The sequence below is a fragment of the Anabrus simplex genome, chromosome 1 (genome assembly GCF_040414725.1).
Source record: "Anabrus simplex isolate iqAnaSimp1 chromosome 1, ASM4041472v1, whole genome shotgun sequence".
Taxonomy (NCBI): Eukaryota; Metazoa; Arthropoda; class Insecta; order Orthoptera; family Tettigoniidae; genus Anabrus; species Anabrus simplex.
In genome coordinates, this window is record NC_090265.1 from 565,062,880 (window position 1) to 565,076,178 (window position 13,299).

The 13,299-nt window shown below is 37.6% G+C and overlaps 1 protein-coding gene across 1 annotated transcript; it reads right to left on the reverse strand.

The window, feature by feature from the left end:
• Positions 1-618: 618 nt before the first annotated feature.
• On the reverse strand, positions 619-12,583 carry LOC137499698 (cuticle protein 76-like). Its single transcript, XM_068227128.1, has 2 exons — positions 12,453-12,583; positions 619-1,317 (listed from the first exon to the last, which is right to left on the reverse strand). Exons 1-2 carry the CDS (start codon positions 12,462-12,464, stop codon positions 682-684), a joined length of 648 nt encoding a protein of 215 aa, XP_068083229.1. The 5' UTR covers positions 12,465-12,583; the 3' UTR covers positions 619-681.
• Between the last annotated feature and the right edge of the window lie 716 nt (positions 12,584-13,299).

Here is a 13,299-nt window from a genome sequence, read left to right on the forward strand (position 1 = left end):
TATTTGTACTCGGAAATATTCATTTTCAGGTGATCACTATTTTGTGTCAACACAGGTCTTATGGGATAGGAAAGTGCTAGGATTGGGAAAGAAGTGACCGTGGCCCTAATTAAGGCACAGTCTCAGCATTCGTCGGATGTAAAAATGGGAAACCACGAAAAACCATCTTAAGAGCTGCTGACAGTGGGGATCGAACCCACCATCTCCCTAATGCAACTGATCTTTTCCTTGTAACAGGAAGTGTACCTGTAGTTTAAGCGGAAAAATCAGTTCTGTGACGAGTAGAAGAGAGATTGTAACCCACTCCTCCCAGACTTTCTCCTGAGGACGAGTGCACTCTGTTCCAGCCTTCATTCTAGGATATAAATCTTCCATGACAAAGCTGTGAATCGAACCGAGACAAAAGTATGTATGTGAAAATTTAATTCTTAATTTGCTAGATGATATCACTTGAAAGTAATTTCTGTCGGTCGTGTGTGCTGACTCAGAGATTGGCGGGTGATTGAGAAGACGTGTTTATTGCGAGGCTTTATGGGAGAAGATCGCTAGTGTTCGCGCGTTGCAATGTTTGAATTTCGATCGTAGAGATAGAAGGACAATTTTAGAGCAGAGAAAATATTCATTTTATTTACATAATAAATACATAAAATATAATTAATAGACATTCAGTGTATCATGTCTTCAGTATGCATACTGGAAGCCATATCCATCAAAAGTGATATGAGGAACTCCAGGTGCTGATGCATAAGCTACTCCCAATGGATTTTTAGCTAGAATTGGTCCAGGGTACGGTGCAGGGTAGGGTGAAGCGTATGGTGAAGCGTATGCCACTCCCAGTGGCGTCTTGGTGATGACTGATGTAGAGTACGGGGCACCGTAGGCAACACCAAGGGGTGTTTTGGTGATGTATTGGGGTGCGATGCCTTTAGCGACAATTGGAGCTCCTGGGAATCCTGTGGCGTAGTAGGCTCCATAGGGACCGAGGGCTGGAGTGAAGGCGGGAGTGACTGCCTTAGCGACAACAGGAGCAGCTACTGCTGTCTTAGTTACCAACGCAGGACCGCCTAGACCATCATGGTAGACTGTAGCATGTAACGGTACTGCGTGGGCGATAGCTTTAGCTTCATGAAGTGTTACGGCATCCAGCAACACAGTATCATGCTTGTCAGATTCAGAAGAATTGTTGTTCTGCTGCTGTGCATGTTGTACTACGATGGGCGAACCAGCGAAACCCACGCTAGGAGCAGCTGTGTAGCCAACTGTTGATCCTAGGAAGCCAGCATTGACTACTGACAGTAAAGTCGCTAATATCAAAACCTGAAACAATGATCAAAAGTCATACTTTAATATACTGCAACTAGAAGAATATAATTCTTACTATTACAATGTGAGCATGAACCACTAAAACTAGTCCTTTTTATGGAATCTCAACCACAGGGACATCGCTTTTCATACCGAAATATCGAGTACATTGATCAAGATTTGAACTAACGTACCTTAGTATTAATCTGAAGACAATATTACTAATCTAACACGCCAAGTGCAAATAAATTGCATTGCAAAATATAATCTGAAACTGACTGAGAAAGTAGTATTGGAATATACAGAGATAATTTGGAGCGGGAATGTGATCTGCTAGATTAATACACGAGCCATAGTGTTAATAAATGATCTCAAATTATCGTAGTGAGATCTAGAATCTGAACTCTTGGGAGTTAATCATTAGATGCTCACAGTTTTGCACTACTAAAAATGTATCCATGAAGAATTTAAGTAGGTAAGTTGTCGACACTGTCAGACTTAACAAAGATACTAACTCTGTGTAGGCAACATTCTGAAATAATCCTTATCCATTTTTTAAAGATCATAACTGCACGTATTTAATTCTAAAGCGAATAAGGCGATCACAATTCTATAAGTGGTATCGGAGAGCCCTCAGGTTTGCTTACATTACTTGATAATAATAATAATAATAATAATAATAATAATAATAATAATAATAATAATAATAATAATAATAATAATAATAATAATAATAATAATAGCATGTGTAAAGTCCCTTCAATTTCCATCGGCCTGGAACGACGTCGAAGCCTGGGATTTTGTCGTAAAATAAATAATTCTACTAACAGAGATTATCTCGTTTTCAGGCACTCATAAATTCCAAACAACTGAGGCGTGTTCCAATCGCACAGCATTGAACTCATCGTCATTATCATAGGAAGAGTAGCTATTGAAATCGAATCCAGGTCCATTAGATCTCTCTATCAGTGGCGGTTTCTGGTATAGCGCAATGGAGCAGTGAACCTCCAGTTTATATCACATTGTACTTAACTACTTAATTTTTACAACTGCTTTGTCAATTTCGAAGCCTTTGCTAAGCTCATCTATCCGTAATATACTCGTACTGACTTTCAATTCAAGCGAGCCGCGCGAAGTCCTGGCTGGATACTTGTCTAGAATGCACCCCCGATGCAAGGCCACATCTCCGTCCGTACCAGGGCGAAGGGTGTGGTGAGGTGCGGGGAGATGCCGACCAACACGTAGACAAGACCAGGATATCGCAGAAACGAATATCCGTGATTTACGCATGCGCAATATGCCACTCTCTCTCACCGTCTTCGTAATCGTAAGTCGTGTTGTTGGGGTTAGAAAACTAGTACATGCCTGCCATCTGTTGCCCTTACAGGAATTTAACTACGGCAGAAAAGAATAGTACATATAGTTAACACTAGTGTTGGAAAGCATCATTACTACCAAAAGTGCCAAATTCCGATTGATATTTTGTCCCAAAAATATTACTAATACTTACTGAACACCTATTTATTTGCCTTCTTTGGAGTAATTACTTCTTGGAGAGAAACTTAACTTAAAAATCATCGAGGCGAAAAATAGCGGGAAGATAATACCAATGAAAATGCTAACTGCCTAGCCCACACGAGTTCGTAAAATTAAGTTACCAACGTTGTCAACAGTGCGAACACACATCCCTAAAGTTTCCTTCTGTGTGATACTAGTGTTTATAAAACTTTGGAGTATTTATCATAATTCGTTATATTATTGTACGATCTTATGTCCGTGTGTGTGTTTTTGTGCATTGTGGTTGCGTCCACAATCTTTGTTCTCGGGAAAGGTAAGGAGCTTCGAAATGAGTATGGACAGTGTCCAGATACCTAGAAAGACAAAATTTTCTTCTCTCTCTCTTGAGCGCAAACTCGAGATTAAGAATGCCGGCCGCCCACTGCCTGATCTTGATATAACGAGGCAGATTAAAAGTAAAGAAATCGTGCGTAAATTGAGAATGGATATAGGCCCTATGCAAAAGAATCGAGTGGATGTGTGGGTGCGAAGTTACCAACAGGATGTTTTGTTTTCCCTGTTTATTTTTTGTGAGTGATGAAAGCGAAGGGACTTGGACCAAAATCGGAGAGGTAGTATGTGGGGGCGAAAAGGGGGGGGGGGGGCGGCGGCACAAGAATTCTTCCTTCTGTTGAACCCCCAGTGAGGAAAGTCACGCGCCGCCACTGGTCTCTATTAATTCATCGTTAGTTCATCTTTGTTATGACTCCATGAAATGAAACCTAGTTTTTATTAATGTGAATGTAACACTCTAAACTAGTTGGGGTCGATATTGATCGAAATAACTGGGCAAGATATTAGTGCGTAGCTTAACTGAAACGAAGGCTTAGCAATTTTAGTTGCTTAAAACACTGTTTTACAGTTGCATAAAAGAGTGGAATTTAAAATAAACAAACACTATTATGCCAAGAAAAATTATTGAATGTTGAAGAAGAGCAATCAAAAATATAAGTTTTTATGAATTAATAATTTACAGATGGCAAAAAAAAAAAAAAAAAAACAACCTAAGGACAAACTGAAAATAATAATATAATCAAAACAATCAAAAAGGATAATTTAATGGTAGTATTGTGGTCGATCAGCTGCATCTACCAATGAAAGAATGTCTACCTCCAGCTTTGCTGTTGCTAATCTCATAAGGTGGAGCAAGTAAGAATCTGAAAGTCGACTTCTGTACTCATTACTAACGAATTTCATAGAAAGAATAAAACACTTTCACATACGTATGCACTCCCAAACACTGAAGTCATTTTTAGTCTAAATTTTCGCTGGATAGCAGTTTAAAATTGTTCATCTTTTCTGTCTGGTCCAAGTCCAAAGATCGACCTCGTGAGAGATTGATATTCAGTTCAAGAGGCTGAAATCCCAGCAGTGTACTTTCAAGAATACTTCCCTAAAAATATCTTCGAAAATGCAGCATTGTGTACCAGCCAGTCTACCAACAAGAAAAGAATGAAAAACTGAAACCACCTCCTACATGAATGGAAATGAAAATATTTTTTGGTATTCATTGTGTGCATAAAATTTCCATGGCTTAGGTTGGCAATGAAGGTCAAGATTTGGGATGGATCGCATAGCAATTTTTATAATGGTCAATGTTTAACATGTGAGGACTCACTTTCCACCAAATTTCGGATTTAAATTAAACAATAATATGTAATCTAATTAGGTAATGTTAATACATAAAACATGAGATAATGTTAAGGAATTAAATAGTTCTCACTCGAGTCTGTAATGGGTACGAAAACTAATACATATTTTGGACGAGCTATGAAATATTTTTCGTAATCTTTTTTCATATTCCTTTAAAAAAAAATCGCGGGCCTCCAATTGGAAACACCTGATCTACATGGAATGCAATATTCAGAACATTTATTACAGGAAAAAAATAATACTTAAACTTAATTCTTAAGTATTTATACTGTACTGATGAAACAACATATTATATTTAATGAAGTTAGAAATCTGAAAAGAAACTTGAACATTATAACAGTAACTAAGTACATTAAAATAATATCGGCTACATTGCTTAACCTCAAGTACTGCAAACATTGAAAATAATTAACTTGGTTGCAACAAAGAGCTATGCTGATAATAAACAAGGAGTTAGACTAATTATTTTAAATTCTGTCAAAGTATTGATGATATAATAATAATAATAATAATAATAATAATAATAATAATAATAATAATAATAATAATAATAATAATAATAATAATAATAATAGAAACAGTGCGTGAAGCACTGGCATGATTTCCTTTTAGTACTTTGGTAGAACGAAGAAGAGAAGTGGTATTCTTCATGGTATTTTATTATAGTTTCGAATGCAATTCTCGAATTTCTACAAAGTGCTGTTTGCCAATGTCACTTAAATTGTAGGATGGCCTTCTATGTCAGTTGCTATCTATGAATGTGAAGGAAAACTAATAAAATGGCCGCCGAATTCTTGTGGGTATCCTGTAGTTGGTGTCAGTTTACCTACCTCAGTTTATGAAGTTAAGTGTGAATTATCTGGCTATTTTGTACGTTTTGTGTTGGACATAGACTTCAATTCACTGTAAAATGAAATAAGAATAGGAGACCTACGAGAGTTCCCTTGGAGCTTATTCTGTCATTTTCAATTTGAAAATTCTATTCACATTGGCCACGTTGGTGGGAAACCATCAGTCACAATCAGTCACTACTGATCTGCATTTAGGGCAGTCACCCAGGTGGCAGATTCCCTATCTGTTGTTTTCCTAGCCTTTTCTTAAATGATTGCAAAGAAATTGAAAATTGGTTGAACATCTCCCTTGTTAAGTTATTCCAATCCCTAACTCCCCTTCCAATAAACGAATACTTGCCCCAATTTGTCTTCTTGAATTACAAATTTATCTTCATATTGTGATCTTTCCTACTTTTAAAGACACCACTCAAATTTATTCGTCTACTGATATCCTCCCACCCCATCTCTCCACTGACAGCTCAGAACATACCACTTAGTCGAGTAGCTCGTCTCCTTTCTCCCAAGTCTTCCCAGCCCAACCTTTGCAACATTTTTGTAACGCTACTCTTTTGTCGGAAATCACCCAGAACAAATCGAGCTGCTTTTCTTTGGATTTTTTCCAGTTCCTGAATCAAGTAATCCTGGTGAGGGTCCCATACACTGGAACCATACTTTAGTTGGGATCTCACCAGGGACAAATATGCTCCCTCCTTTACATCCTTACTACAACCCCTAAATACCATCATAACCATGTGCAGAGATCTGTATCCTTTATTTACAATCATATTTATATGATTACCCCAATGAAGATCTTTCCTTATATTAAGACCTAGGTATTTACAATGATCCCCAAAAGGAACTTTCACCCCATCAACGCAGTAATTAAAACTGAGAGGACTTTTCCTATTTGTGAAACTCAAAATCTTACTTTTAACCCCGTTTATCATCATACCATTGACTACTGTCCATCTCACAACATTATCGAGGTAATTTTTGCAGTTGCTCACAATCTTGTAACTTATTTATTACTCTGTAAGAATAACATCATCTGCAAAAAGCCTTATCTCTGATTCCGCTTCTTTACACATATCATTGATATATATAAGAAAACATAAAGGTCCAATAATATGCCTTGAGGAATTCCCCTCTTAATTATTACAGGGCCAGATAAAGCTTCACCTACTCTAATTCTCTGAGTTTTATTTTCTAGAAACAGAGCCACCCATTTAGTCACTCTTTTGTCAAGCCAATTGCACTCATTTTTGCCAGTAGTCTCCCATGATCTACCCTATCAAATGCCTTAGACAGGTCAATCGCGATACAGTCCAATTGACCTCCTGAATCCAGGATATCTGGTATATCTTGCTGGAATCCTACAAGTTGGTCTTCAGTGGAATAACCTTTCCTAAACCCAAACTGCCTTCTATCAAACTAGTTATTAATTTCGCAAACATGTCTTATATAATCAGAAAGAATGCATTACCAAAGCTTACATGCAATGCAATGCATGTCAAACCAGTGTCGGTGCAACCCGGCTATGACGCATCTGATCATTAAACGAATTTTCTGTGTATCCAAGACTGAAAATAACGAACAAGTGGTTCAAACGGTAGTTTTTGATTTTGCTGCTGAATGCTATTGTTCCCATCATTATGTTTAGAAAATATTGATATGCGTTTGTCCTGGTGTTTGAACTTTATTAGCTGTTAATGTATTTGTAGATATAGAAGTAAACCTACTTGTTGAATAATTCAAATATTATTACTTTAGTATTCTGTATTTTCCGATGTTGTATGTGTTAGATAATAGAAGTCATAAATTCCAAAAGCCATCATCCAGTATTAATGCTACCTCTGACGAAAGCAAATATCTTATTACGAGTTTCAGATTGCTCTAATAGTTATTAAGGAAATAATTTGTGTGAATAATTTTATTTTGTGTGATAAAATATATGATTAATTGAAGTGGATAAAAACCATAACGGTATAAGTAGCATTTTGGTCATTCAGAGAAAAAGGCATTTAAACATCTTAACATTCATATAAAACATGCTATTTGTAGTTATACCATCCATCACTAGAGCGCAGAATATTACTGCTATCACTTGTATCTCTTTGCTGGTGAAAAGATACATTCTCCCGGAGTTACATCATGCAATTAACTCATTTTTTTTAAAAAAAATGTCACTTATACCGTTATGGTTTTCATCCATTCAATTTTGCTGAGTACAAAATGTAAAAATCAGTTGAAGTCAAACGTCATTAAATTTCATGACTGGTAGATAGTGAACGAGGAATTGATGGTACAAAGCACATGCAGAAGTAGAAGTAGGCCCCTAAATACAGTATCATCTTGTTTCATGCAACTAAATTGTAACATGCCATAACTTATTGTTTAGCGAGGAATATTGATGAGGAGTAGGTAATAATAGAACAATAATGTTTCGTGATTTGAATTATCTATGCCTTTGCTGGGGAGATGTAGTGTGTACATTGCACTCTGTATTCTGGTATGGGCCAGAATAAATTTGTTACTTTCATTGACTTGTCTCAGTTTCATCCTTGGCTTCGACAATATGAAAATGACCGAGGTATGAGCGATGCTAGTTATACCATTCCTTATGCAGCCAGTCTCTGTTATGAATGGTGTGAAAATGTCGCTTATAGGGTCGGTTGGTGCCTGCATTTCAGTGGGTTTGGCAGACTGTTATGGAACACCAACTTCTGGCTCGGTGAGGAAAGCAACGAGAAACCTCCTCACTCCTCATTTCCCTAGTATGCCTCTTCAGTGACGTCTAGGCTATCTATGGCAGCTGTTGGTGGAGTTGTGGAGGTTCAAACTAGTCTTCGGGCTGAATACCCAACATACATATTGAATTGTCTTTTCTTTTTTATTTCTAGTTTGTATAAGTCGAAATACAGCATGTTCTCATCACCTTCCTCCTTTTTTGTACAATATGCCTATGGTACTCTCCTTACTATTTGCAAGTATCATTTATCCAAGTTTATACATTTGTAAGTCACTTTGGAGTGTTGTACATTTTCAGAAATAACAGCAACCCTTGATTTGGGAAGTATTATATTATAAACACAAATATTCAATAGTAGTGAATATTCATGAATATAAAATACGCTGAACTTACTGGAGGACTATGGGATTAAGGCTAGATTATTGGAAGTAATCAAGGGCATTCATGTTGACAATCGTGCTGCAGTGAGAATTGATGGTTGAATGAGTTCTTCGTTCAAGTTACTTAAGGGGTTAGACAAGGCTGCTCATAGTTTACATGGTTCATCTGCTGAAAGATATAAAGTTTGGCCCATGCGGACGACTTGGTCTTAATGGCAAATTGTGCTGTAAGCCTGCAGTCTAATATCTTGGAAATTGAAAATAGGTGCAGTGAGTGTGATATGAAAAATAGCCTTTCCAAGACTAAAGTGACGTCAGTAGGTTAGAAACCCAAGAGAAGTGAATGACAGGTTGGGAATACAAAGCTGGAACAGATAGATCATTTCAAGTATTTAGGATGTGTATTCTCCCAGGATGGTAGTATAGTAACTGGGATTGAATCAAGGTGCAGCAAAGCCGATGCAGTTAGCTCGCAGTTACGATCAATAGTATTCTGTAAGAAAGACGTCAGCTTACGTGCAGTACTATTTTTACACCGGTCTGTTTTCAGACCAACTTTGCTTTACGTGAGTGAAAGCTGGGTGGGCTCAGGATATCTTACCCATAAATTATAAGTAACATACATGAAAGTAGCGAGAATGATCGCTGTACAAACAGGTGGGAACAATGACAAGAGGGTACTTGGAATGAGGAGATAAAGGCTGAGTTGGGAATTAACTGTTGAAGCTGCACGCATAAACCGGCTTCAGTGGTGGGGTCATGTATGCCAATGGAGAAAGATAGATTATCGAAGATAATAATGGACTCGGTCATGGAGTGTAACAGAAGTAGAGGACAACCAAGACGACGATGGTTAGACTCAGTTTCTAACGATTTAAAGATAAGAGGTATACAACTAAACATGACCACAGGACTAGTTATAAATAGAGGATTGTGGCGGAGTTTAGTAAAATCAAAGAAGCTTGCAGACTGAACGCGGAAAGGCTAAACAGTAATGAAGATGTGTGAATGCATAAAAAGATCTTCCTCTTATTATTATAAATACAGCTTTTCTAAGAACATACTTTGTCTAAAGCATTATCAACATCTTTACGGCGCATTGTTACCACATACCCTTGTTAAAGTATATGTTCAGAGTGTTCATATTTATTTATTTATTTATTTATTTCATGCCTTAATTTGTGGCGAAGTTAGGGATCACGGCCCTCTCTTACACTTAACCACATAATAACTAATTTAAACTTCAAAACAGAATAACGAAATAATAAAAAATCCTAACACCATTAATTCTTCCATTCATACTTGCATTCACACAAGCTGGTTATATATTTAACAGGTAATCTCGGCAAGACCGCTTGAAAGAGGCTAAAGCGTTGGAATTTTTAACACTGACTGGAAGAGAATTCTATAGCTCTGCACCACACACTTGAAAGGCGCGGTTATACGATGATGAACGATGCATAGTTATTGAGAGTGTAGAAGTCGATCGTGTGTTATGTTCATGAGAAGAGGAGAGTAAATTTAATTTTGAGGATAGATACTGGGCTTTTGATTCATTCAACAGATGAAATACGAGAGTTGCAATGTGAAAACATTTTGACCAGGAAACTATTTTATAATAGTGGAAGATATGAGTTAAAAATGTAATTAATGACGGTGTATCGTTTGAGAACCCAGATCATGTTTTTTTTCAGGGCAATAGATTTCGCCCACAGCCAGAATTTATTGGAATTAACACGAACAGCCCCCAATAAGTATAGGCCTACGCACATTACTAGCTACAAACTGCAATAAAGTATTTTCCGCCTTTCGTCTGAACATTACAAAATCAACAACAAAAAAGCAGAGGAACGATCTCCCCGATTATCGCTTAAACTAATTACCAAATGCTATCGTCTGTCCAAGCATCTTCAAATGCGTGTGGTGTAATATTATCAAAGAAGACAATCTGTGCAATTCACAAAATGGTAGCAAAAGAAGACAACTAATATGTGTGATTGATGTAGTGTTACGCCTAAGTGTCGTAAGTGTCCTACTCCTTGGCTGAATGGTCAATGTCGATGCCTTCTGTTACGAGTGTCCCGGGTTCGATTCCCGGCCGGATCGGGGTTTTTAATCGCACGTGATTAATTCTTATGACCCATCAGAAGATGTCCCAACACTCCCCTCTTCATGTTCAGACATCACATATTGATTACATCCCTCCACATAGAGTTGGCGTCAGGGAGGGAATACAGCCGTAAAACAGGGAGAAATCCACATGTGCGACAACGCACCCGCAACCCCATAAGGTGCGGGAAAAGCGGCAGAATAATAATAAGAATAAAAATAATAAAATTTGAAATACTTAAGGTACGTGTGAATTTGTATATGACGGTGTAATGTTAAGCTAGTAGTAAGCTCAACCTATAGTACTGTAAGCCGTAGTGTTTAGCACTGGAAATGCTTAAGTTGTGTGTGAATTTATATATGATGATGCTGGATTTAGAATGTTAAACTACCGAGCTCGATAGCTGCAGTCGCTTAAGTGCGGCCAGTATCCAGTAATCGGGAGATAGTGGGTTTGAGCCCCACTGTCGGCAGCCCTGAAGATGCTTTTCCGTGGTTTCCAATTTTCACACCAGGCAAATGCCGGGGCTGTACCTTAATTAAGGCCACGGCTGCTTCCTTCCACTTCCTAGGCCTTTCCTATTCCATCGTCGCCATAAGACATATCTGTGTCGGTGCAACGTAAAGCAAGTAGAAAAAAAAAGTTAAACTAGTAGTATTTCTTGTAACATTTGCTTTCCATGGAATTGCTTGTTGTTGTAGTTGTTGTTGTTCGGTAATTATGTTTTAACCTTACTTTATTATAACTTGTAACGTTAAGCTAGTAGTAAGCTCACCGAGCTCGATAGCTGCAGTCGCTTAAGTGCGGCCAGTATTCCAGTATTCGGGAGATAGTAGGTTCGAACCCCACTGTCGGCAGCCCTGAAAATGGTTTTCCGTGGTTTCCCATTTTCACACCAGGCAAATGCTGGGGCTGTACCTTAATTAAGGCCACGGCCGCTTCCTTCCCACTCCTAGCCCTTTCCTGTCCCATCGTCGCCGTAAGACCTATCTGTGTCGGTGCGACGTAAAACACCTAGCAACAACAACAACAGTAGTAAGCTCAACCTATAGTTTTGTAAGCCGTAGTGTTAAGCACTGGAAATACTTAAGTTGTGCATGAAATTTTATACGATAATGCTGGATTTAGAATGTTAAACTAGTAGTATTTCTTGTAATATTTGCTTTCCATGGAATTGCTTGTTGTACTCTTGTAGTACCGGTAGTAGTAGCAGTAGTAGTAGTAGTAGTAGTATTAGTTGTTGTTGTTGGGTAATTATATTTTAACTTTACTTTATTATCACACTACTGTAAGTGATCATTACCACCCAGTTGCGATGTATTTGTTAATAATAATAAAAAAGAAATTGTCATAAGTGTTTTGTTTATCTCTCATGCAATTTGTTTTTCCATATACTGTTCTGATGATAGTCTACATCAGGCCAAAAGTTAATACATTAATTTAAAAACTGAAGAGTGTGAAAAATAATCCTATTAATATACATGTTTCATTTAGCTGTTTGTGAATTTTAAAGTCTGTTAGGGAAAATAGTATTTGTAGTAATAAACATAAACACATTGCGAATAGGTATGTATGTATGTATGTAATATGACTAAAACAATAATGTCCGAGGTTAACCCCTTGGTAGTTGATACTTGGGATAAGTGGAATTCCTCTAGAAAGGTTGGATTATAAAATATTATAAATACCATTCTTCATTTACATCTTCCTGTCGTTTCAATATTATAAAACATTCCACGCATGGTATTTGCAAGAACACCTATTAATGTTTTTATTTTTGTTGTTGATGTAAGGACATGAATATGCATTCCTTACATTTTTAAAGGAATCTACAAGTTAATTATTATGACTCTGTGTTCTGTACATACCTTCAGTTCCATTGTCACGGCAGCTTGTCGAATGAGGTGTGTTCTGCAAGGTGATGGTTTTATATAGGAGGTGCCTGCCCTGTGCGTGAAGATGGAGAACTTTCGCTTACCATCAAGGTCTAGGTCGGAAGAATAATGGCCCATTGAGGAATGAACCGAGCAGAACTCCCATGCTCTCTTTGTCTGATCTTACGTATGGGAGAGAATAGTCTAGGAATGCGTAGGTAGAAGATAGACGATGGTTAGTCATCATGTAGGCAAGTAGTTCTGCATAACTGTAATATTATAATAATAATAATAATAATAATAATAATAATAATAATAATAATAATAATAATAATACATCCCGTGATCTACTTTAATGGTTTACGGAGATACAGAATTACCAGATTTTTGTCCCGTAGGAGTTCTTAAGTCTTAGTACAATCTACTGGCACGAGGCTGATGTATTCGAGCACCTTTGAATACCACTGAGCCATGATCGAACCTGCCAACTTGGGTGCGGAAAACCAGAGCTGTTCCGTACCGTCCGAGCCACACAACTCGGCAGTTATAACTATGAGGGATAGTGTCATACTCCAGTGAGGACATTTTTCATCCTTCTCTTTGCGTCCAATTTTAACTTTAATTTTACCTTTTCAGCCCAATTAGCCTACGTAGTGAGTTTTTTGATCTTTCTTTTTTTTCAGTGCGTTCAAAATGTTGATCAATGTTATTTAGCATCACGGCAATACGATTAAGCAGTTGATTATCAGTATTCGTTCATTAACAATAAAAAGGTCCGACTCGTTGGCTGAATGGTCAGCGTACTGGCCTTCGGTTCAGAGGGTCCCGGGTTCGATTCCCG